The 26,542-nt window shown below is 44.8% G+C and overlaps 2 protein-coding genes across 2 annotated transcripts in view; both read right to left on the bottom strand.

Moving 5' to 3' along the window:
* Nucleotides 1-16,078, bottom strand: part of LOC111157620 (meiotic double-stranded break formation protein 1) — an 88,298-nt gene extending 72,220 nt beyond the window's left edge. Inside the window, exons 1-7 of the mRNA XM_022519198.1 lie at nt 15,908-16,078; nt 12,578-12,701; nt 11,709-11,759; nt 9,543-9,616; nt 8,120-8,225; nt 7,382-7,585; nt 5,620-5,750 (exon numbers count right to left, since the gene is read on the bottom strand). Coding sequence (XP_022374906.1) covers nt 5,620-5,750; nt 7,382-7,585; nt 8,120-8,225; nt 9,543-9,616; nt 11,709-11,759; nt 12,578-12,701; nt 15,908-16,078 — 861 coding nt within the window. The remainder of the gene's footprint in view (nt 1-5,619; nt 5,751-7,381; nt 7,586-8,119; nt 8,226-9,542; nt 9,617-11,708; nt 11,760-12,577; nt 12,702-15,907) is intronic.
* Nucleotides 16,079-20,604: 4,526 nt separating this feature from the next.
* LOC111157468 (chromosome unknown C22orf46 homolog) lies at nt 20,605-26,518 on the bottom strand. Its single transcript, XM_022518888.1, has 3 exons — nt 26,303-26,518; nt 24,372-24,932; nt 20,605-20,613 (listed from the first exon to the last, which is right to left on the bottom strand). The coding sequence occupies exons 1-3, from the start codon at nt 26,516-26,518 to the stop codon at nt 20,605-20,607; spliced, it is 786 nt and encodes a 261-aa protein (XP_022374596.1).
* Nucleotides 26,519-26,542: the final 24 nt, after the last annotated feature.

The following is a 26,542-nucleotide window of genomic DNA, read 5'->3' on the forward strand; positions in this document are numbered from 1 at the left end:
CCATGAGTATGACTATCAGTATTATGACTATCTGTTGAGTCCTCCTAGCAATCATTGAACCTAGGGGTAGTCTTGGAGACTCTCAACCCACAGAAGAAGGAATTAAAGCTCATGGAGGTTAAGTCACTCGCTCCAGGCCACACAGTTAATAAGTGGCAAAGCTAAGGCAGAAACCCAGGTCAGCCACGTCCAAATCTAGGAGTCTTCCTATAGGAGAGATGCCTCCTCCACTAAAGTTTTAGATTAGATTATTTCTCTACCCAAAATATTTCAGTGTTGGGGCGCCTGGGTGGCTCAGTGGGTTAAGCCTCTGCCTTCGGCTCAGGTCATGGTCTCAGGGTCCTGGGATCGAGTCCCGCATGGGGCTCTCTGCTCAGCAGGGAGTCTGCTTCTTCCTCCTCTCTCTCTCTCTGCTTACTTGTGATCTCTCTCTCTGTCAAATAAATAAGTAAAATCTTTAAAAAAATATTTCAGTGAATTTCCATTATACTCTGAGTAACATCCAAACTCCTACTGGACACCATACCTATTAGGAGTCCCATGACACTTTCAGAAATCAAGGAAAGGGGACACCTGGGTGCCTCGGTCAGTTAAGCCAAAACCAAAACCGACTTGGTTTTGGCTCAGGTCATGATCTCACGGGATGGGACTGAGCCCCACACTGGCCTCTGCATTCAATGTACAGTCTGCTGCAGATTCTCTCTCCCTCTCCCTCCCGGGCACTTGCTCTCTAATAAATAGAGAAAATCTTTTTTAAAAAAATAAAACCTTCTTTAAAAAAAAATCAGGGGAAGGGTTAACTGCAACTGCGGACTTCAAGTGTAGGAGAAACTTGCCTCCTATGGGAAAATGGTGAGTAGAACATATAACATGAGACAAAAGAGAGTACGTCTGGTTTTAGAGCTTCAGAAGAAAAGGACCAAGTCATGCTCATACCTGGTAGAGACCCATCTGAGGGCTGTAAGCTTAAATAAACTTATCTCAGTCATGTCAGACTTAAAAAAGAACACAATTGACCAGCTTTGCTATTAGTATGTGAAAGAGTTTCTAAATAGTCTTAATCTTTATCTTGTTCTCTTTTATATAAGAAATGACATGTATTTCAAGATGCTATTGATGTAAGGCAAACCATTATTTTATATGCCACTAAAAGAAAAAGAACTATAATTAAACTATGACACACTATTGATGGTAAAATGTCTTCCAATTTCAGAGCTGCTAAAACGTGAAAAAAAAATCTTAGAAAAATGCTCTCCAACTCTTAAGTAAAACAATGATTCTTGGTTTAAAGTGCATATTCCTTATTATGTTGAGAAAAAAAAAAACACTCCAGTCCTACTTTTCCATCATACATAAACTTAACTATGAAAATTTATCTTTAAAAAAAAATCCTAGAGGGCACCTGAGTGGCTCAGTGGGTTAAGCCTTTGCCTTTGGCTCAGGTTGTGATCTTAGGGTCTTGGGATTGAGCCCCTCATCAGACTCTCTGCTCAGCAGGGAGCCTGTTTCCTCCTCTCTCTCTGCCTGCCTCTCTGCCTACTTGTGATCTCTCTCTCTCTGTCAAATAAATAAATATAATCTTTTTAAAAAATAAATAAAGGGGCGCCTGGGTGGCTCAGTGGGTTAAGGCCTCTGCCTTCAGCTCAGGTCATGACCTGATCCAGGATCCTGGGGTCGAGCCCCACGTTGGGCTCTCTGCTCAGTGGAGAGCCTGCTTCCTCTTCCCTCTCTCTCTGCTTGCCTCTCTGTCTACTTGTAATCTCTGTCTGTCAAATAAATAAATAAAATCTTAAAAATAAATAAATAAATAAATCCTATGGGCATCTGGGTGGCTCCCATGGTTGAGCCTCTGCCTTTGGCTCAGGTTATGGTCCCAGGGTCTTGGGATCAAGCCCTGTGTCAGCCTCCCTGCTCAGTGGGGTGTCTGTTTCTCCCTCTCCCTCTCCCCCTGCTTGTGCTCTCTCTCCCTCTCTCTCTCAAATGAATAAACAAAATATTGTAAAAATTAAAAATTAAAATAAATTAAAATAGACTAAGAAGTCCTAAATGGGGCACCTGGGTGGCTCAGTCGATTAAGCATCTGCTTTCAGCTCAAGTCATGATCCGAGGGTCCTGGGATTGAGCCCTGTGTCAGTCAGTCTCCCTGCTCAGCAGACAGCCTGCTTCTTCCTCTCCTGCTCCCTCTGCTTGTCCTGTCTGCTCCCCACAACCTTGTCAAATAAATAAATAAAATCTTTAAAAAGAAAAAAGGCCTAGGGTGCCTGGGTGGCTCAGATGTTAAGCGTCTGCCTTTGGCTCAGGTCATGATCCCAGGGTCCTGGGATCGAGCTCTGCACTGGGATACCTTCTCAGGGGGAAGCCTGCTTCTCCCTCTCTCACTTCCCCTGCTTGTATTCCCTCTCTTGCTGTAAAATAAATAAAATCTTTTAAAAAAAAGTCCTAATTATTTACCATAACTCATCAGGACTTGCATGATTTTCCCTGCTTAATCTCTAGACTCATCTCTGGCCACTTCAACTTTCTACCAACCATCCATCCCATTGGCCTCCGTCTGCTTCTGGAACACATCAAACGTCACCCTTCCTTTGGCCTTTATTTGTTATTCTATCTGCCTGAAATGCTTTTCTACCTGTTCTTCATATCACTGGCTTACTTACTTATTTTATTTATTCATTTGTTAGTTTGTTTATTTTCAGTTTCACTGAGGTATAATTGATCACTGGCTTACTTTAATTCTTCAAGTGTCAGCTCAAGCATCAACCCTTCAGAGAGGCCCTGCCTGACCACTCAGCCTATACCTGGACTTCCTCACTATCTCATTTCCTCTTTATTTCCTTTGTAGCAAAATAAGAGTTACTTTGCTTTTTCATTTACTTGTTCATAACCTGCCTTCCCCACTAGACTGTGCAAGGACAAGGAACTCATCTATTTATATACCACGATATTCCCAGTGCCTAACACAGTGACTATCACATTGGTGCTCAGTATGTATCTGACTAAATGAATGAATCAACATTGCAACAGCAGGGACACAAACATTGACAATATATTTCTAAGGACCTGAATTTTGGAAGAATAAGTTGATTATTAGCCAAAGCAGGAAGGAGTAGCATTAGACTCTGACAAAAATACCAGAACAGATGTAAAAGAATACATGTCAGTCTCCTCTTTATTTAAAATTTTGGTATTTTGGGGCGCCTGGGTGGCTCAGTAGGTTAATAAGCCTCTGCCTTCGGCTCGGGTCATGATCCCAGGGTCCTGGGATCGAGTCCCGCATCGGGCTCTCTGCTTGTCAGGGAGCCTGCTTTCTCCTCTCTCTCTCTCTCTCTCTGTATGCCTCTCTGCCTACTTGTGATCTCTCTCTGTCAAATAAATAAATAAAATATTAAAAAAAATTTTTGGTATTTTGTTCATTATGAATTTTTTGCATTGATTTTTTTTAAATGCTGCACTGAAATACTATCTATCTTGATTGCTGAGTTTTTTAGCATCCCTTTAAATTTTACACCTGAGGCAAGTGCCTCACTTATCTCACCGTAGCCACAACCTCACTAGTTGCTGTAGTAAAATATGTTGATCATCCAAAATTGTCAAGAGAAGAACAGTCTCCATATGTGAATGGAGGACAGGACCCCTAAACCAAGATTCCTATCTCTACAAAGTCCTGTCCCTTAGAGAAGTGCTCTAATCTCTGTCCCTGCCACCATTGTTCTTTGTTGGTGCACTGTGAGGACATAAGAGCTTGTGCCCTGCTGAGCCTGAGATCAAATGTTTTAACTAGATGTTACCTTGGACTCCCTGATGGCAGCAACAAAATGAGCACAGAAAAGAACCCAATATGAGATCTTCTGGTTCAGAGACATAGGACTTGCTCTTCAGAGTTCACAGGCCCTGAGTGGACCTTTCTAGAGGCATCCCAGAGAAACAAGGAGGAGAAATTTACGCTGGCTCTTTTTTTTTTTTTTTAAGATTTTATTTATTTATTTGACAGAGAGAGATCACAAGTAGGCAGAGAGGCAGGCAGAGAGAGAGGGGGAAGCAGGCTCCCCGCTGAGCAGAGAGCCTAATGCGGGGCTCGATCCCAGGACCCTGGGATCACAACCCGAGCCGAAGGCAGAGGCCTAACCCACTGAGCCACCCAGGTGCCCTTACGCTGACTTTTTAATACCTACCTTATCTATCCCCAACTGCCCTTTCCCACTTCCGATCAGAGCTCCTCCTCCTTCCTGCAGAAGGAGTCCCACAATCTGGTCATTCAGTGATATCCCCACAATCAGATGAGGATAAGTAGTTCTGCCAAGCCCTGTGCTGAGCACTGCAGAGAGATACAGCCAAATCAGGTTCTGCCTTAAAGAAACTCCCAGTAGAACAACCACAATACGGTGAAGTAAGTGCTGTGACATAAGGCACATTCTACCTAAAGGAACCAAGAGGACAAGGGAACCCTACAGGCCTTAAGGAATCAATACCAAGGACAGGGGAAAGGTTTTAAGGCAAAGGGGAAGAGCTTCTACACAGGCACAGAAACAGGATGTCCTGACACATGCAAGGCCAGGGAGAAGTTACATATGGCTGGAGCACTGGGTTGTATGGGGTGGAAGAGACAGATTAATAAGGCTGAAGTAAGGCAGGGTCCAGAGAAAGAGGGCTCTAGCAAGTTGTTTTATCCCTAAAATAACCAAGATAGCTTTGTTTCTGTTGATGCCTGTATTCTGCATTATCAGTCAGCCTAGATGTTAAGGAGAAGATGTGTATATAAGGACTCACAACTGAAATAAAACCTACAGTTGACCCCTGAGCAATATGGGTTTGAACTGCACAGGCCACTTACACATGGATTTTTTTCAATAAATACAGTACAGTACTATAAATATTTTCTCCTCCTTATGAATTTCTTTTTTTTTAAGATTTTATGTATTTGACAGAGACAGAGAGATCACAAGCAGGCATAGAGGCAGGCAGAGAGAGAGGGAGAAGCAGGCTCCCTGCTGAGCAGAGAGCCCGATGTGGGGCTCCATCCCAGGACCCTGAGATCATGACCCAAGCTGAACGCAGAGGCTTAACCCACTGAGCCACCCAGGCGCCCCTCCTTATGAATTACTTTTTTTTTTTTTATAAACATATATTTTTATCCCCAGGGGTACAGGTCTGTGAATGCCAGGTTTACACACTTCACAGCACTCACCATAGCACATACCCTCCCCAATGTCCATAACCCCACCCCCCTCTCCCAACCCCCCTCCCTCCTTATGAATTTCTTAATAACATTTTCTTTCCTCTAGCTTACCATATTGTAAAAATAAAGAATATAATAGATATAACATACAAAATATGTGTTAATTGATTGATATCAGTAAGGGTTCTGGTCAACAACAGACTATTAGTAATTAAGTTTTGTGGGAGTTGAAAGTTATATGTGGATTTTCAACTGCATGGAAGGGTAGTCAGTGCCCCACCCCTGCGTTAAGGGTCAACTGTACATCCAGTACTCTAATAGCATATTGCTTGGGCCAGCAAGAAAACACCTTGGAAACCTTAGATAGTAGTAATACAAGGGCCAGGAGCCATTTGGGTTCCCTTATTATTGAATCTAGAGACCAGGAATAACAGGACAATCACCTTTTTGAGCACCAAAGGCAATGAGGTCTTTCCCAGCGGCCCCTCAACACCCTCAGTATTTTCCGCCAGCACAGACTTGTTCATGATCACGGACACAAAGAGATCATACTTCAGCAGCTGCCTCAGCAAACCTAGAAAATGAAAGTTTTGGGAGGTGAGGCAAGAGGAGTATAGGTACCAGAGTACACCCAAGGCAGCCCCTCAGACATCTTCTGGAAACTTCTTCATGTCTCCTTAAACATTCCTAAGTATTTTGTGGGTTGTTTGTTGTTGTTGTTGTTGTTTTTAAGATTTTACTTATTTGAGAGAGGACAAGTGGTGGGGGCCGGGGAGGCAGAGGGAGAGGGAGAAGCAAACTCCCCATTGAGCACAGAGCCTGTAGGCTCCTAGGACCCTGAGATCATGACCCAAGACAATGCCAGACACTTAACATACTGAGTCACCCAGGTGCCTCAGTACTTTGTTATTTTTAATGCTGTTATAAATGGGATTGTTTTAACTTCTTTTTCAGATAATTAACTATTAGCATTTAGAAAAACTGATTTTATATCCTGTGACTTTACTAAATTCATTTATTAGTTTTTAACAGTCTTTTGGTGAAGTTTTTAGGGTTTCTATATATAAAATGATGGCATCTGCAGAGACAGTTATATATCTTCCTTCCTAATTTTGATGCCTTTTATTTCTTTTTCTTGCCTCATTGTTCTGGCGAGGACCTCTAACCCAATGTTGAACAGAATCCCACACTTTTATATACCATCACCATGACAACACTTACCACACTGGGCTCTAACTGTCCACATCTGTTTTCTATACTAGACTATGAGCTGCTTCAGAACAGATCTCGGGTTTGGTCTCTTTATGACCCTAGAGCCTAGTCCAGGGCCTGGGCCAAAATGAACAGTCACCATGTGTGACTGGACTGTTCATAACAGAGCTCTTGGCCTAAACTGTGAAAAGAAACTATTGTCATTTAGACTATGTTTTTCCTGTAGATCCTGCTTTGGAACAGGCCCTCGCCCAGTCTCCAATCATAGTGGCCATGTGCTCTGTTCAAAAAGTGAAAGCTCCCTACTCAGAAGCATTTGATAGATCTTGTGTACATATGTAAGGAAGCAGCAGGAGAAGAGGCTGAATGGGTACACTGGGGCTCCTAAGGAGCCTCAAATAACAAGAAGAAATACCTAAACATCACCCTGGAGGCCAGAGATACCATAGAAGATTTTTCAAATAGGAAAACGCGAGCTATGCAGTGTGAAGAATAACTTGGCAGCAAAAAACAGGACACACTAGGACAGACAGTAAAAACCTGAGGTAGAAAATTGTTGTGCCACTTTCTTTCGTCTTTTCCTTCCAAAGGCAACATTCTTTTTTTCTTTTTTAAGATTCTATTTATGCATTTGAGAGAGGGAGTGTGAGGGAGATAGAATGAGTGGGGGGAGGGGCAGAGGGAGAGGAAGAAGCAGACTCTCCACTGAGCAGGGAGCCAACATGGAGCCAATCCCAGGACCCTGAGATCATGACCTGAGCAGAAGGCAGATGGTTAATCAACTGAGTTGCCCATGTTCCCAAAGGCAAAAATTTTTAAGATGCCACACCAACTCTAGTCATCTGTCAGAGTCTGTGCATCTTATGTTCCAAACCCATGACTTCTACCCTTTGCAAGGCACCAAACTTCCCCACCACTAAAGAGCCAACATCTCAAGTCCTCAAGCAAAACCTGAAAAGCTTTCTCTCTTTTCTCTCCAAACCTACATCTTACCCAAACTGTTGATCTGTAGCTCCTTTGTCTGGGCACCATCCAGGGTAGAAAGGAAGAGAGGACACAGCTTCTCCCGGAAATGGCCCGAAAGTATCTCAGCAGCCACTGGTGAGGAGTACAGCTTCCCATAGAGGTAACAGACAGACGCTTGCACCCCTTCATTGGGGTACACTAAACCTCTCAACAGATGCTCCATCAGGCCACCTGTCCATAAAACAGTATGAAATTGCTGTATGTCAACTGTGTGCCAGCTGTATGTCAACTGCTGTATGACACTCCAGACTACTGTGCCCAATAGGGTAGTAACAGCAATCCCCTATAATCGCCCATAATAAATGATTTCTGGGCACTTAATTAGAAGGGAAAACCAAAGCTTATAGAAGTGCAGTGACTTACCCTGGGGTAAACAATCTGTGAGATATTTATTTGCTTTTTACTGATAGAAAAAAATACTTCTATATTGCAGAACTAATTCCTCCTTTCACCCAAAGGAAGGTTCAAAATAAGTATTTAATTAGTTTGTACTAACATAGTGAATCAAAATGGCTCAAGATCAGTCAAGAAATACTTTTTTCGACTTGGTCAACATAGAGTACATTTTGCAGATGGGAAAATTAAATCCTAGAGAAGGAAAGTAATGATTTCCCAGGTGTATATATACTGAATGGACCACCCAGATGGAAGTGTGATCAAACCGGGTAAAAGGGTAGTAGCGGCTCCTCCCCAGAGGTCACTTACTGTGCTCCATTACAAGTTTGTCTGCCAAGGGAGGGATGGCATCCACCAACTTGCCGAGAAGGGTCAGGGTGGCCAGGCTGCCTCTCATGGAGGGCATGTTACACAGCTATAGAAAGTGAACACATTCCACTACACAAATTAGGATCAGGACAGATCTCCCACCAAAATGTATCTTGCTCTATCCAGACCAAAGCCTATATTGTATGTGTCTCTCAACACAATCAGTAATCAGCCTCTTTAACTAAGTGTCTATCTCCCTGGAGAAAGTCTCTGAGTCAGATTCCTCTCTGAGTGCTCAGTATCTAGCTCAGTACATGACAGTTAAACTGAATTAAAATTAGCATATTTTGTCTCCTATAGAGCCAGAAACTGGGGGGTGAGAGTTGGGAACATCATAAGGACAGAATTCTGGCTAAGTGCAAAAAAAATAAAAGTAAAAATTAAAATTAAATTTAGTTTAATTTAAACATATATATATAATCATTATCATAACCATTATTGAACACTATTTGCCAGTCCCTATGCTTAATGGTTTACAGGCAGAGTTGATAGTATATATTTCCCTTTTCTAGTGACTAACTATAACTTCTTAAGTATTACTCTGGTGGGAAATAATAATAGTACCAACTTCACAGGGTTGTTAGGACTAAATGAGATACTGCACGTAAACCTCCTAACACAGTGCCTAGCATATGGAAAGTGCTCAAAAGGGTTAAATGGCACTGTCATAATGATAAGTATTGATATATATAATTATAAATTCAACCTGATATATTAATCATATGCAGAGTAATCATAATGATATGATAATTTAGTATAATTTATGATTGCATGTTGCTCTTGGTATTAAAATAAACATCTGTCTTCCTTTTGTAAAAAATAAAAAGTGATTCTGATATTATTCCTAAATCTTAAACACAATGCAAAAACTACTTATTAAATTGGTATCTTTGACTACCTTGAAGAAGAAGGCAGGTTAAATATACCTACTCAGTGCCTGCCTTAGATGCTGATAAAAGCAAATGACTTCAGTATAAAATACTGTATACAATTCAAACCAAATAAAAACACCAAACAAGCCAAGACATAGTAAACATATTTCCTTAAATTAATCAAGAAAATCTATGTTGTACTTGGACATGGAGAATAGCCATGGGGTGATTATGTCAGAAAGATGGGACTTCACTGCACAAAGGCAGCGTTTGGAAGACTGAAAGGGGAAGGAGGGAAGCTACAAACAGTAGCGGACCAGGATCAGAAGGCCCAAGCCTGAGCTCTGGCTCTACCACTGACTCACTGATCACGCAGATCCCTTTCTCTATGTATTCCAACCTCCCCAACTATCTACCCAAAGAGGGTTGCACCCAGCTCTGATTTCTGAGGATTCTGAGGGGTACTCAAGAACCCAGAGATATTCACTGACCTCTTTGTGGCACTCATCCAGCAGGCAATGAATGATCTGCTCTAACTTCAGCTGAGTTGTAAGCTGGATAAGGACTGAGCATCACAGTAGCATTAGTAACCAGAAGACAACCCCTGGCCCACACGTCGCCTTTCATAGCCCTTCTACTCAAAGTCATTTGTTTGTGTTACCAGTATAGTCTTTTCTATCTCCCCAATTAAACTGTGTGTATATATCTAAACCAAAGGATTCCTGGCTTCTTCATCATTTTATATAAGTGGTTCACAATTAGGCTGCACATTAGAATTACTTAGGAAGTTTCAAAAAATATATTACTGCCCAACTCCCAGTCTAGACAAATTAAATCAGAATCTCTAGAGAAAGAGCCTAAGCATTTGGATATTTTTTAAGCTACCCAGGTGAGTCTATTGTGAAGCTTAGGTTGAAAACTGCTATTTTATACTCTCCCTACTTTTTTCCTCCTCACAATTTGCTCCTTCATATACTAGAAAACAGAATTATGGCAGACTCAATAGTATAGATTTCCCTTTTCTAGCAACTAACTATAGCATCTTAAGTAAGACTCTTAATTCCTCTGGTGGGAAATAATAATAGTATCAACTTCATAGGGTTGTTAGGACTAAATGAGCTACTGCACGTAAACCACCTATAATTGCCTATAATGTTATCTCTCAACCCCAAACCCATCTTTCTATACAATCATTTGTGATGCTTCTGCTGGTATGTTTGAGGAGCAGTGAAGAAGAGGCTGGCTCTGCAAGTCTGGGCAAAGCTACAAATTAGATTTAGAGGCTACAGCAGAAAGGCTCTGCCATTTCCAAGGTAAAGAAAACATTCTAGGATAATAGAAACAGGAAGAAGGTAGGCAGCAAACAGGAAACAATGAGTAAGGAGCAAATCCTTCTTCTCTCTCTGGCTTTGCAGTCTCTAGTGCCTACCACCTCAGTAAAGTTCTTGGGTTCTGAGGAAGGTCTGCAAGTTACCCTGGCACCAATCAGAAGTGGATGGCTTTAGAATTATAGCCCCACCCAAGAGTGGTCGAATGGTGAAGGGAAATCTCCCCATTCCTGCCAGTGGTCAGAACCTCAAGTGGTATACTTGTCCACATTATCTAGACCGAGAGATGGACAGAGGGATATACAGATCATATTAACTTGTGATCTGTTACAGCTGCTAACTGCGAGGCTGGATGGTCAGACACCCAGGAGCAGTAAGCAGCATCCCCTCCTCAGAGTAAATTTATGTTTTAGTAATTCCAACCTCCTTTTGTTTCCCCAGCCCTAAGGGTGGGAGTTGCTTTATGATATTGCTACCTCTGTGAAAACTTGGGTGTTCTCTTTTTGCCTTCAGTTACCCAGCTAATAATTTTTATATTAAAGTTTTCCCTGTTCATTTTTTAGAAGACTTTATTTATTTATTTGAGAGAGAGAGAGTACAAGCAGGGGGAGCAGCTGGCAGAGGGAGAGGGGGAAGCAGGCTCCTGCTGAAAAAGGAGCCCGAGGCAGGGCCCAATCCCAGGACCCTGGGATCATGACCTGAGCCAAAGGCAGATGCTTAACCAACTGAGCCACCCAAGTGCCCCTAAGTTTTCCCTGTTTAAATAACTCGTGTGGTTTCTGTTTCTTGACTAGCCTCTAACTGATACAATTCTTGCTCTTTCTGCAGGAATCCTCCTATCCCAATTCTCTTGTCTTCTTTCTCCTCAAGCCCTTAAAGTTTATTTTAGTATTTCTACCCCCAACATGAAGCTAGAACTCAAGACCCCAAGATCAAGAGTCATATGCTCTTCTGATTGAGCCAGACAGGCACACCACTCCTCCAACCCTTTCTACACTTCCACAACTCTTACTGTCGCCTATGTGCAGGCAACTTTTAACCAACAAATGTGGATGGAATGAAAACAGAATTTGTACATGCCTTTCTAACAGTGTTCTTCAGCTCTCATTATTGCCATCCAATCTCTCCTCCAGATTGTAAACTCTTAGAGGGCAGGAACTATGTCTTACCCATCTATGTATCCCTGGTTTCTGACACAGACTGACAATTGACTTTTCCTGATATGTCTCTAAAATGAAGCAGTTATTTCATCAAGATCTCAGACAACCAGAGCTGCAATCGAGGTTAATATCCTCAGCTTCAAACGCTAGGTACACGGTTTCACCTCACCTTCAATACAGCGCTCTGTTACACTCCCATCTTCCACATTGCATAACAGCCCTTGGAGCCGAGAGAGAAGAGATGGGGATGGTAAGTAGTTAAAAGAGAAACAAACCCACAGAGGCAAGCTATAAATTCTAGACTAATAGCAGCTTTAAGCAATGTCCCAGATAAATGCTATCCTCAACACCAAACACCTAGACTTTCAGTGACCCACTCTGGCTTTAAAAGGATAAAAACAGTCAGTGTGGCACAGCATAAAAACTAAGTGTTCTGGGGTCTATAATAGACCTGCGGTAAAATTCCAGTTCTGCCCGTTGTTAACCATGTCTTCCTTTAGCCTTGGGGACCATCTTCTCTCCCTTAAAAAACTGTCTTGGCAGTTAAAAGCCTGAAAAGCCTCTAGCAGAGAAAAGAACCCAATATGAGTTAGCTCCCCTCCTCCCTGAAAGGGCTCTTTCCATAGGACATTATAATTACATTAAAAGAAGGGACCTTTTAATCCATCTCAGGCACAGAAGAGGGAAAGTAATTCAATCAGGGTCACACCAGGTCAATGGAGTCTAGCCTGGACCTTCTGACCCTATTGAGGGGCAGAGTGGACTTTTTGAAGATCACACATTTCCCATACTCATATTCACACTTTTACAACCCTCTTGGCTATAGCAAAGCCAGTTACCATCCAATGCATCATGTGTCTTAGAAAGGGGATCATTTCTTCATAATATGACAAAATAATTTACTAATACATTAAACTGATAAATGGCAAAAAACCTAAATTGTCTTTCCAAGACCCCAAAATTGTCTTCTCCAAACCCCAAAACAAATATGCATGCTATACATACAAAATTCGTGCCAAGTTCCCCTTCTAATCTCACCGAAAAGCACGCCTATGAAGTGAATACAGATTCTCTGATCCTGAGCCACCAGCTGCATGACCAGCGAGGCATGCCTCAAGAGAGCATCTCGGAAGCAGGACAGCACATGCTTCTTGCGCACCAGCTAGGGACAGATGAAAAAAAAAATTCAGTAACAACCAAGCCTCAGCCATTCTGAACCCAAACAACTGTAATTTCTAAATATAATTGCAAAATGATACCAAAGGGTTCATCTAAACAATAGTAAGGTCATATATCCCTAAAGGGAGTAGGAAAAAGGGCATCGACTACACATAGGAATCCATGTGTTCATACAGAGGATTAAAATGAGCTAAGGTTCCCACCACCCTGTATTTACAGAGCACTTTACTATTCACAAATCACTCTTCTGTCTACTAGCTCATTTAAACCTAACAAGTTGGTGAAGCAAGCAAAAATAGGTATTACTGTCACCGTTTTATAGATGAGAAAACAGAAGCCCAGGACTCAAATGTCTCCAAGGAGGCCTTATGCAAGGTCAGTGCCCTTTCCACTTCAACGGTCCAGGAGAGTGATTCTGGAGACCCTGCATAAGCCTCAAAGAGGTCGGTAGAGAAACACATCCTTCCATTCAACATGGACATAAATCCTCACACTCAATTCACCTCCCTGTACAGGGAGCTGGATAGTAGCTGTGTAAAGTGCTCAAGATAGTAGCAAAAGTTAGGAAAAGAAAGGGAGTATGCCCCGAGGATAGAGCAGGAACATGGATACAACTGAGAGCATCCCCCCTTTCAATTGGTGAGAGCCGAAGCTAAAAAAAAAAAAAGTGCATTCAGTAAGAAGTAAAGTGCAGGGTTGCCTGGGTGGCTCAGTGGATTAAAGCCTCTGCCTTCGGCTCAGGTCATGATCCCAGGGTTCTGGGATTGAGCCCCAAATCGGGCTCTCTGCTCAGCATGGAGCCTGCTTCCTCCTCTCTCTGCCTGCCTCTCTGCCTACTTGTGATCTGTCAAATAAATAAAATCTTAAAAAAAAAAAAAAAAGAATAAGTAAAGTGCATTTTCTTGGTGCCTCTAACCTGTGCTATTGCAAATCTCATGTATTCCTTCACCAGTTCCTCCTACATAATTCATTAAGCTAGTGATCTAAAAATCTTGAGGACTCTCTTTTACCTGCGGAATTAAGTCCACACTCTAGCTTGGATTCAAACACTTCGAGGAACTCATCTTAACCTGGCTTTTCAATCCCACTTCCCTCAACTTCCTTTCGAACACTCTGATTACCTCCCCGAACTCATCCTTGGTAATACCTGCCTCCTGGGATAAGCTCCCCCCATTGCCTCTGGTCCAAATCTCACTCATCTTCTCCATCCTAATTCAAATGCTTCCTCCTCTAAAAAACCTTTTTCCCGGGGCACTTGGGTGGTTCAGTGGGTTAAGCCTCTGCCTTTGGCTCAGGTCCTGATCTCAGGGTCCTGGGATTGAGCCCTGCATTGGGCTCTGCTCAGCGGGGAGCCTGCTTCCCCATCTCTCTCTGCCTGCCTCTCTGCCTACTTGTGACCTCTCTCTCTCTCTGTCAAATAAATAAATAAAATATTTTAAAGCAAAAACAACAACAACAACAAAAAAAACCTTTTTCCCAGTTTCCCTCCTTATCCCAACAGCTCTTGACCATAAATATATCTAGCTACTAAAATCCTAGTAATTTTTAGCCTTCTCGTATTCTCCTCTATTAATCCTCTTATTTATCTCTTTATGTCTGACTCGCTATCAAGGAATGGCAGCCTCAGAACTCCTGGTCTCAATGAAATCTCAAATATTCTCAGCTAGAGCTATCAGTTCTCAGAGGGCAGCCTGGGGACCCCAGAGGGTGCCCAGAATCCTTACAGAGTATCCAAAAGATCAAAATTATTTTCATATAATACTAAGATGCAGTTTGTTCTTTTCACTTTTATTCTCTCACAAGCATACAGTGAAATTTTTCAAAGATTACATGGCAAGTAATACACAACAGATTAAGTGCAGAAATATATGAGAATCCAGCTATCTTCTATTAAGCTAGACATCTAAGACACTTGCAAAAATGAGCCATTCCTTTCACTACGTTTTTGTTTTGGAAAATATCATTATTTTTACTTAAATTACTTATGCTACAGAACTGTACACTTAAAACGGTAGATTTTATGTCATGTGTATTTTGCCGCAATAAAACCAATTATGCTAACATGTAATGGACTTAGCAGTATTTTTAAATTAGTATTTTGAAATTGTTTTTACTTCTAATACAGTAAATATCAGTGGATACAACCCACATAAACAAAAGCTCTCTGGGGTGCCTGGTGGCTCGGTGGGTTAAGCTTCTACCTTCGGCTCAGGTCACAGTGTCCTGGGATCGAGCCCCAAATCGGGCTCTCTGCTCAGCAGGAAGCCTGCTTCCCCCTCTCTCTCTACCTACTTGTGATCTTTCTCTCTCTGTGTCAAATAAATAAATAAAATCTTCAAAAAAATTGTTTTTACTTCTAATACCGTAAATATCAGCGGATACAACCCACATAAACAAAAGCTCTTTGGGGTCCTCAACACACTTTAAAAGTGTAAAGGCATCCTGAGAATAAGACAACTTGAGAACCACTGATCTAGCCCACCCCCCTTCCCTCCAAGGGACGAATTCCCCTCTCATGAATCTGAGAGAAAAGTGATCTCCCAAACTTTTCTTGGATGCCTCCATGGACCAAAAAAACTCACTACAGAGGTGGGCAGGCAGTGAGGGGAAAAGCCCATTTTTCAGCCAGCTCTGCTTATTAGAAAGTTCTTCCCCTTCACCCCACTCTGCCTGGCTGTAACTTATCATTGTCACCTCTGCCATCACAGAGACCAAGGCAGCCCCCACATTTACACCCTAAGACATGGGAAGGGAATGAGGAGCCTCCACTGCGCGGGCACCTGGTCCGTGGGCTGAGCCGAGGCTAAATCCCAGAGACATGGCGACCGCAACTAAGGGCAGGGCAGCTACAGGGAAGGGAAGGGAAGGCCGGCATGCGAGCCAGCGCGTCCTGGAGGGGTGGCGGGCTTAGCGGACAGGAATAGGCCCAGGTGAGGTCCAGAGCCAGGCGCAGGGGCTAGTCTGGAAAGCGGCCCTCTGCCCCGAGCAGGACGGCCTGCAGGGTAAACTGAGGCTGGGATAGTACAGCAAAGAAGGCAGCTCCGGCCTAGCAAGGGAGCAGGCCCGCTTACAGGGTCAAGTTAACGAAGCGGCTGGGCCCGGTGTAGGGAAGGTGCGTCAGGTTCTAGGGAGTCGGTCTGGCGAGGTAAGGCTGTTCGGTGAGGAAAATGCCGGAGCCTCTGTTCCTACCGATACGCAAGGCTCCGGCAGCAGCTCCACCATGCAGGCCAGACAGAAGCGTGGGGGCACGGGCAGCAGCCAGCACGGGTCATGCCTGTAATGGGCCCTCTCGAAGAGCAGCGTCGTGTCCTCGTCCCTCCCAGGCCCAGGAAGGCCTACCGCCGCGTCCCTCACAGACATATCTCCACCACCTTTTCCCGCGCAGCGTGTGCGCAAGCGCACTTGAAAGAGCCCCTTTCCCTTCGCTGGGGATGGGGGAGTAACGCGCGTGCGCAACTGAGTGCTACGCAATCTTCACGCGAGCAATCTCGCGCGAACAGCGGCCTTTGAGAGCGTGTGGTAGGTGCGAGGACTCACAAGTGTCCCGCAAAGGACAACCAGTTTGCTCATTGAGTTCGTAGGCGTTTGCCTTCACCGCGCTATAGGTTGAAAAATATTTATAAAGAAGCTTTCATTAGCCTTGCGAAAGGAAGGAAAGGAAGTAATCTACTATTAAAAACGTAAACGATCTCAGGGATCTAAAAGCTGTATTTTTTTAACTCTACGTGACCCCTTTCTCGAAGAGTCTAAGACGTTTCCCTTAAGATGCCCTTTCACAGACGGCTGCACGGCACTTGAGACTTTGTGAGCGCGCAAGAAGCACTGCAGAAGGAAAAATCGTTCATCGTTGCATGTATTAGCAGTAACAGTCTATCCATCTACAAGGATTTATTTAGCATCTGAGTGTCCAGCAACTGGCTAATGGTGAAGGAGGTAAGCTCACGAGGTGTTTTCTACATTCAGAAGCAGTGTCACTGCGTGCAAAAAAATTATTCCATAGCAAAATAGTTCAGAAAATAAGGATTTATTGTCCAATGTAGCGTTATGAAATAATGTTTGAGAAGAGTAGGTGTTAACATGGACTAGTTCTCGTTAAAATTCTGCGCACAGAAGATGCAGAATTATATATAAAGTATGTAAAATAAATAAGTAAACAACATTTGTTCATCATATTTTAAAGATTTTTTTTTTTTTTTTGACAGACAGAGATCACAAGCAGGCAGAGAGGCAGGCAGAGAGAGGAGGAAGCAGGCTCCCTGCTGAGCAGAGAGCCCAATGCGGGGCTCGATCCCAGGACCCTGAGATCATGACCTGAGCCGAAGGCAGCAGCTTAACCCACTGAGCCACCCAGGCGCCCCGTTCATCATATTTTAAATACATTATAGCAGTAGTACATATTCAGTGAAGACAATGAAAGAAAAATAATATTTTGGTATATTTTCTTTTAGTCTACACATTTTTAAATGTTTTTTTTTAAAGAGATTTTATTTATTTATTTGACACAGAGAGAGATCACAAGTATGCAAAGAGGTAGGCAGAGAAAGAGGGGGAAGCAGGCTCCCCGTGGAGCAGAGAGCCCGATGCCATGTGGGGCTCAATCCCAGGACCCTGAGATCATGACCTGAGCCAAAGGCAGAGGCCTTAACCCACTGAGCCACTCAGGAGCCCCAAGTCTACACATTTTTACAACAGTATCATACAAAGTTTGTGAACTGCTTCCTCCAGAGAAAAAGATATATATGTCTTCCATATCATTAAATATTATCCTGTATATTTTTAAAATGTCAACAAACTATGTATTCTTTTTGACAGAGTTTTGAGCTAGAAACTGGGCTAGGAGCTGGAGGATTCAAAAGTGAACAAGACAATTCTCGTCCTCAAGTTTAGTCAAGGAAGCAGATGATCAATTATTGCAATACAGTGTTAGTTATCTATTTCTGTATAACAAATGACCCCATGTAATGGGTTGAATGGTGACCTTCAAAAATATATCTCCGTATCTGCTCTGGACTGAGTTGTGTCCTCCAAATTCAGATGTTGAAACCCTAACCCCCGATGTGACTGTATTTGGAAAGAGAGCCTTTAAGAGGTATTTAAAGTTAAAAAACATTGAAAGGGTGGGACTCTGGTGCCACAGGATTGGTGACCTTATAAGAAGAGGGAGAGAGGCACCTGGCTGTCTTAGTCATTAGAGCATGTGAACTTTGGTCTTAGGGCTGTGAGTTCGAGCCCCACATTGGGTATAAAGATTACTTAAAAATAAAATTTTTCTTTTAAAAGAGGGAGAAAGATCTCTCACCTCTTTCAGTTTACATGTGCCAAGGAAAGGCCATGTGAAGACGCAGTGAGAAAGCAACCATCTGCAAACCAGGAAGAAAATTCTTACCAGAAACTGAATCAACCAGAACCTTGATCTTGGACTTCTACCCTCCAGAGTTTTGAGAAAATACATTTCTGTTGTTTAAACCACCCAGTCTCTAGTATTTTGTTACAGCAGCCAGAGCAGATTTATGAAACACCCTAATCCTCAGAATTTGTAAATGTTACCTTGTTTGGAAAAGTATCTTCACAGTTGTGATTAAGTCAAGGATCTTAAGAGATCATCCTGGAGTATAGAGTGGGCCCTAAATCCAATGACAAGTGTCTTGAGAAGAGACCCACAAAGTAAAAGGAAGAGGCAGCTTCTTTCCAGCTTCTGCAACCACCAGAAGCTGGAAAGAAGCAAGAACTGATTGCCCTCAAGGCCTTCAGAGGGCATTCTGACATCTTGATTTCAAACTTCTGGCCCCCAGAAGTTGTTTTAGGCCATCAGGTTTGTGGTAACTCGTTACAATAGCCATAGAAAACTAATAAGCCCCCAAAACTTAGCAGCTTAAAATAAGAAACCTGGATGATCTCATAGTTTATGTGCACCAGCAATCCAGGAACAGCTTAACTAAGTGACCCTGGTTCAAAGTCTCTCACAAGGTTGTAGTCATCTCACAACGCTGTAGTCATCTCTAAGGCTGAAGGATCTGCTTCTAAGCTCGCTCACATGCTTGGTGGCAGGATTCAGCTCCTCGAAGGCTAAGCGAGGACCTCCCTTTCTTGACAACTGTTTTCCAGTGTTCTCCTCGGTGCTTTGCCATATGCGCCTTAGGGCAGTTCACAACATGGAGGGTGAGTTCCCTCAGGGAGCAAGCAAGGGAACAAGAGAAATGCCCAAGATGGAGCTACAGACTTTATAACCTTTTCTCCGAAGTGACATTCCATCATGCCTGCTGTATCCTAGCTGTCAGAAGCGACCCACTAGATCCAATCCACACTCAAGGAGAGAATATACAAGGGCAAGGATACTGGAAGGTAGGGAGCATTGGGAACCTTCTTAGAAAGCCTGCCTATCACAATGTAAGTGCTGTAGTAGAGGTAGGCATGAATTGCTATAAGAAACACCATACAGGGGGCACCTGGGTGGCTCAGTGGGTTAAAGCTTCTGCCTTCGGCTCAGGTCATGATCCCAGGGTCCTGGGATCGAGTCCCGCATCGGGCTCTCTGCTCGGCGGGGAGCCTGCTTCCTCTCTCTCTGCCTGCCTCTCTGCCTACTTGCGATCTCTGTCTGTCAAATAAATAAATAAAATCTTAAAAAAAAAAAAACACCATACAGGTAGCAATGTGTAGCAAGAAAACCATCAACACAGTAACTGGGTAATAAGATTATGGATTATTTTTCCTTTTCTGAATTTTTTAAACTTCCTTCAATGAGCATGTATGGGTTTTACAATGAATAGGAAAACTAAATGAAAGGTAAGAAAAGAAGGGAGGAAAAAAAAGAAGGGAGGGAGGATAAAGGAGAGGGAAGGAGAAAACCTGGATTAAATTCTCAACTCCAGCTTTCATGGATATATAGGATATAGGATCCACTTCCACATGTTGAAGCTGTCTATAGAAGTATCATAAGACATGTCTTTTGGCTCAGAAGCTTCAGGCTTGATTAAAACAAATAATCACCAGGATGTCCCATTGGTGAGACAAGCAAGGCAACAAGTAATTATGGTTGACAGTGCTTGAGAAGTGGATGGGGGAATGGCTTTTCCATGAAGTATGTTCATGGACAGCAGAGTTCCAGCTGGGGGAATGCACCATAATCAGTTTCCTTCCTTGTGACCAAAAGACTTGCATATCAGTGTCCAGTGCAGAGCAACCCCCCTCCCCAAACAGTGTGAGCACCCCACCTCAATCAGAATTAGCCTGTACCAGGACAGGACAGAGCCATGATAGAAACCTCAGTATACCCTACTGTGAGGAGCTAGGGAAAGGAAATGTGTTTAGGAGATGACGACATTGGGTTGACCCACATTCCCAAAACCTTCAATACCACAGCGTACACTGGCTTCTACCCCACCTACAAAGTATCCCAGCCTCCAAAAGGGGATACTCAGAAAACATGTGCCAGAAATAGCAGAACCCCACAGGGCCCAAATAACCAATTTTATTAGAAGCTTTGAGGGTGAGCAGACAACTCATGCCTTCTCTTATGTGTTCTGAGGACCCTGGGCCTGCAGCCTACTTTCTAAAGCCAAGCTGGAGCAGAAAACATCTCAAATGCTTCATTAAACCAAACTTTTGGGGGGCTGATGGATTCTTCAGGGATCCATGTATGTTCTCAGGTTCCCCCTGACCCTGGAAGCACTTTGTCTTGGGAAGAACGGCCTCAGCACGGGAATGACTTGGCGGCTGAAGGTCTGTCTTCAGAGAAATATAGACTCCAGGGCTGTCCTCCCTTGTATGTTGGTCACTCACTTTGGAAAGCAGGGTGGGATCAGGATCCCGCAGGCTCAGGTTGGGGGCTGAGTGCTGAGGCTTGGCCCGGTGTGGGGACCAGGATATCTTGTTTAAAAGGGTCACGCTCAACCTTGCTGCAGCAGAGTGGAAATTACGTTTGAAGCTGGAGGTATTTGTGAAATGGAAGGAAGGCTGCTGCCCAGCCCCACTGCCCTCTGCAGCCTCCAGGCTTTCTCTTCTCCCATGTGTGGGCTGCTGACATTTAAGTCTGGGGAGCTTAGGGGCCTCCTGGGGTATGCGCTCCTTCCTCCAGGCATCATGGCCTGCCCTGGAATATGAGGTCCTTACTTTGCAGGGAGCCATCTCTGCCATCTGGGAGACTCCTGGCCTGACCACTTTCCTGTCCCTGCTGTTCTCACTGGAAGGCTCTTGGCCACACCAGCTCCTAGACTGTGCTGCGGGCCTGGAGTTCCTGTAAGTGGCAGCAGCCTTGGCTCTAGGAGCCTTTTCCGGCACGTCCCGTGGTTCTCTAGTGCCTCCTGGTGGCCAGACTCTTCCAGGCTTCTCAGAATGGATGGAAATGCCCATGGACTCGCACCCATGTGACCCACATTTCTCTAGAGCCCTGGCCCGAGTAGGAAGTTTTGAGCTTTTTCTTTCTGGGGGCTGAACTCTCTGGGATCTCTCAGTTGACTTGAGGACTGGCCTGCAGCCCTGGGCCTCACAGTGCGTTCCCTGCTGTCGTTGGAGCTCACGGGCTGTGTACAATCCAGGGAGCCTCATCCCCGCACGGGGTAGAGGGCATGGTCCTAACTTGTTAAAGAGCAAATGGGACTCCAGGATCCGCTTGGGGAGGCCCCACTTCAGGTGTGCAATCTTCCGTCGCATGAGGGACTCCAAGAGGAGCTGTTGGCTCTTTTTGAGGACTGGCCACTTGGGCGGGACAGTGAGGGCAGTGGGAGCACCCACCAGAGCTGCGGCAGCTTGGGAGGCTTGGCGACATGTGACAGAGGGGCGGGCAGAGGGCAGGCCCGGGGGAGCAGCCAGAAGTTCTCCAGAGTGTAAGTTCTGGAGCTGCCGCATCCAGCCAGAAGTCCTCCCTGGATCCACCCTTTTATCCTTTTGTCGGCTTGTCAGGGCTTCAGGTGGGGCCTGCTGGGAGGCTAGCCTGACCCTCACTCTGTGCTTCTTGGCAAAGGCCATGCTCTGGCTGACCATATGCTCTCCCTCCGCACTGGCATGCAGGGAGAGTTGACTGCAGCTGGAGAGAGGCTTCAGCTCAGGACAGGGAGCAGAGGCCACTGCCTGTTGCTGTTCCATGGCCTCATGTCCAGGCCCCTCGCCCCCAGAAGAGTCAACTGGGAGATTGTCTTTAGCAACATCTTTTCCTCTGACCTGCTTCTCATTTCCTCCTTTTGGAATGTGAGGTCCTCCAGCCTCCTCAGCTCTGCACTCTCTCTGGCTCCCAGCATCTTGGATTTCTGCAGCGTCTTCATCTCCATCCTTGTCCTGGTTCCCCAGCTCTTGTATCTGGATCTCTCCATCGACTTCACTTCTTACATGTCCCTGGTAATCTCCCCCTGGAGCCTGGGCCTCTGTACCATCATCACCTGTGGTCTCTCTCAGGTTTCTCTTCCCTTGTATTTCAGTGTCTGCACCATTCTCACCTCCCATCTGCTCCTGGTTCGTCCACTCTGATGAACAGCTCTTTTCATCAGCTTTGCTTTCTATCAATCTCCAGGAACCTCCGCTAAGTCCTTGGGTCTTTCCACTACCCTCACTCCTAGCTTCTCTCTGACGTCTCTTCCCCAATGTCTGATTTTCCTCCTCCTTTCCCCTCTGCTCCCAATTGCTCCTCCCTGGTGAGTGACTGTCCCCAGTTCCACCATCTAACTGTTGCTGGTTCTCTCTCTCAGGCCTCTGGGTCTCTACAGCATCCTCACTTCCAGCCTGAATTTTTGTTCCATTCTCACCTCCTGTCTGCTCCTGGTTCTTCCACTCTGATAAATGGATCTTTCTATCAATAACACCTTTTACCTGGCTCTGGTCGTCTTCTCCATGTTCCCAGGTCTCTGTATCATCTTCAACTACAGCTTCTCTCTGGCTTGTCTTTATTGGAGCTTGAATTCCTGTACCATTCCCATCTCCAACGTGCTCCTCTTTCTTCCATTCTGCTGAATGAGCTTCTCCATCAATGTGATTTGTTAATTCTCCTCTCTTTTCAGTCTCAGATGCCTGGGTGTTTCCACCTATCTCGCCCCCAACCTGCTCCTCTTTCTTCCATTCTGCTGAATGAGTTTCTCCATCAACTTTACTTGTTAATTCTCTCCTCTTTTCAGGCTCAGATGCCTGGTTGTTTGCACCATCTTTGCCTCTAATGTATTCCTGATTCTTACACTCAGATGTATGAATCTTGCCATTAATTTTACTGCTTGACTGACCCTGGTTTTCTTCCCCAAGTTCCTGGGTCTCTTTACCAACTTCACCGTTAACCCCTCTCAGATTTCTCTTCCCTAGTGCCTGAATGTCTATTCTATTATCATCTCCAAACTGATCCTCGTTCCTCCTCTCTGGTGGATGGGTGTCTACAAGAGTTTCATGTCTTAATTGTCCCTGGTTCTCTGCCTCAGGAGCCAGGGTATTTGTACCATCTTCTTCTCCATCATTTCTCTGATTTCTCTTCTCTGTTGCCTGAGTTTCTGCCCTAAGTTCACCTCCAATCTGATTCCCCCAACATGGTATCTTGCATTCTCTGTCTATTTCACTTCCACTCCGGTCCAGATGCCCCCCAACATGGTATCTCAAAGTCTTTGTCAATTTTATTTGCTACTAGTCTCTTGTTTCCCCACCAGGGCGCCCGGATCACCACCCAGTCCTCTTCTCTTATCTCCCTGAAGTTCTTCCTTCTAGAGATCTGGGTCTCTCCAGCATCCTCCCCCCTTCTCAGGCCTTGGTTTCTCCACCCCACTAGAAGTTCGTGTCTTAGTTGTTTCCAGATCTCTTCCTTAGATGCTTGGATCTTCTCAGATTTCTCACTTCCACCCCGATCCTGCTTTCCCCGTCCTGGGGTCTGAGTCCCTATAACATTCTCATGTCTAGCGCATTCCTGTTTTTCCCACCCCAGGGCCTGGGTCTCCACACCTTTCTCTTGTGTTACTTCTCCCAGGTTCTCCCTCCCCAGTACCTGGGTTTGCACATCATTCTCACCTCCAACCTGGGCCTTGTCTCTCCTCTCCTGTGCCTGAATTTCTATGCCAGTATCATCTTGAATCTCGTCTTGTTTTCCCCATCCTGACACCTGGCTTTCCTCACCATCCTCACTTCTACTCTGGTCCTGCTTCTCCAATTCTTGGGCCTTGGCCTCTCCTTCATCCTCTCCTCTGGCCTCTTTCTTGTTCTTCTCAAGTGCCTGGGTAACTATAGCATCCTCATCTCTACTCTTCTCTTGGTTCCCCCATTCTGGTGTCTGGGTCTCTGCATCAGTTTTACATCTTAACTGTTCCTGGTGCTCTGCTATATGTGCCTGGATTCCAGGAGGATTCTTACCTTCAGCCTCCCTCTCGTTTCTGTTCCCTAGTTCCTGAATTTCGGCTCTATTCTCAATTCCCATCTCGTCCTGGTTCTTTGACCCTGATGTCAGGATATCTCCATCGGTTTTACTTATTACTAGTTTTTTACTTCTCCATGCCAGGACCTTAGTCTCTGCACCATCCTCCATCTTGAAATTCACTGGGAGTTGCCTTCCAGTTGCCTGAATCTCCCAAGCATCCTCCCCACTGCTCTCTGTCTGGTTCACCCACCCTAGAGCCTCCCTGCCTAGCATCTGGTTTTCCCTCCCTGGTACCCAGGCCTCTTGTGGGCATCCCCAGGACTTCCAGGTGGACATTCTCACTTGTTGGATGGAAGGATCAGGTAAGAAGTCTCTGGAGCAGAACTGTAGCCTCTGAGATGAAGGGAGATTTGAGAGAGAGGTAGCTAAAATCCTGGATGTGAGGTGAGATCTCAGGCTGACAACAGGCTCCAGTGGCACCAACTCTTCCTGGGAGTGGACCAGCAGCTGCTCCATCCTTTGGTACCGGTCCAGGGCAGGGAATAGTGACTTGCAAATCAGGTGAGTCTGCTCATCACTGAGACACCAGGTTACCTGCCATGCTTCCCGAGAACTGTCCTGGGGGATCATACAGGTGCTTGAAAGGGAGGTGGTGCAAAAGAAGGGCTCAACAGGTGTTTGGAAATCCCGAGGTGGGCCCTGAAATGGGTGTTGCCAAGAGAGCAGGTGTTGGGTCCATGATTCCTGGAGGCCCCTTCGGTATTCCTGTCTCTTCTTTTGTACCCATTGTTGGACATGAGCATCCAGGTCGTTGAAATTATCAGGACTGAAGAAGAATTCAGGGGTCATCCTGAAGCAAGTGTCATGTCTCACGGAGGGCACTGTCCACTTCTGCTGTGTCACCTGTGGTTTAGAATGAAGAAGCAAAATCTTTGCTCACACATTGTCTCATCTAATTCTCACAGATCAGAATTACAATGTCCATTATCCAGATGAGGATACTGGGCTCAGAAAAGAGGGAATCACTTCCCTTAGGGCATTCATTTAAGAAAGACAAAGAGTTTACTCCAGACCAGGCACTATTCTAGATGCTGGGGTTACCAGCATGAACAAGACTAAAGTCCTTGTTGGGAGCTATCTTCCAGACATGGAAGACACAATAACCAAGTATACAACATGTTAAGTATTGAAAAGTGTTCTGGTGGAAATAAAAGTAGACTGGGTATGGGACTAGCTCCCTTAGACAGACTGGTCATAGAAGGCCTCTCAGAGGAGGTGACATTTGACTGGAAACCTGAATGAAATGATAGGCAAGATGTTAGTGCAAAGGTCCTGAGATCAGAACAAGGTCATGTGTATAAGAACATCAAGGGACCCTATGCCCAGAATGGAACAGGTAATGAAAAGTGTGCTGGGAGATGGGGTCAGAGAGAAATGTAGGACAGACCATGATGGGCCTTGGACTTAAGGTTAGGAGTTTGAATTTTTTTCTGAGTTGACAGGGAGTGTACCTGTAGGAGCTGTTGCAGGGTTTTGAGGGGCAAAGTGGTATGATTTATTTTGAAAAGTTGGTTCTTGCTCATAAGCATGATTTTAAGTCAGGTGCAAAGGAATACCTACCACATGGCATCATCCTACAGGCAAAACTAGTCCATGTTATTAGGAATCAGCATAGTTGTGACTGCAAGCTTCTGGGCTGGGTGCTGCACATGGATGTATTCAGTTGTGAAAATTCATTGATCTATACACATGTGGTCTATGTACATGTATTATCCCTGAATTAAAATTTTAAGGGAGAAAGAGAAAGAAAAAGAAAGAAAGAAAGAAAGAAAGAAAGAAAGAAAGAAAGAAAGAAGAAAAGAGAAGAGAACGAAAAGAAAAGAAAGAAGATAATCCTGTTGGCTGAGTGGAACATCGTCTGTGCTTGGATGAGAGAGGCCACAGGAATGAGAGAAGACAGTGCTACATACAGTGTAGGGGAGATAATGAGGGAGGGTTTGCCCAGGGGGCAGCAGTGAGTTTTCTAGAAGTGATCAGATTTGAGATGTGGTTTGCAAGTAGAGCCAATAGGACTTGTAGATGGACTGAGTGTGTGGAATGAGGGAGAGGGACCAGGGTGACTGGTGGTTTCTGGGGTCTGGTGATGCTCTCCCTGACCAGTCTTAAGCTCCCTTGTGATTTATCTCTGGTATAGGGCATAGAACAGGGTCCTCATAACAAGTGAATGAGACAATCTTGGTGCCGAGGGAAGGAGGTGTGTGGGGTCCCCTCACCTTGATGACCTTCCGCGTGCTGGTGTGGGTCCTTGTGACCTGGTGCCAGTAGTGCTGGACCTGCCAGATCAGAAAGAGGCAGAGCACAAGCAGGTTGCCACAGCACCGAGGGTCCCTGCAGCTGCGATCCTCAGAGAGCAGGCCCTGCACTGGTTCCCACTCAGGGCCCTGGAATGGCCCCACCACAGCACAGGCTCCCAGCAGTGGCAGCAACATGACAAAGCCTAGGTGAGCAGGTGG

Source organism: Enhydra lutris, unplaced genomic scaffold, assembly GCF_002288905.1.
Source record: "Enhydra lutris kenyoni isolate GAN:26980312 unplaced genomic scaffold, ASM228890v2 scaffoldscaffold55, whole genome shotgun sequence".
Taxonomy (NCBI): Eukaryota; Metazoa; Chordata; class Mammalia; order Carnivora; family Mustelidae; genus Enhydra; species Enhydra lutris.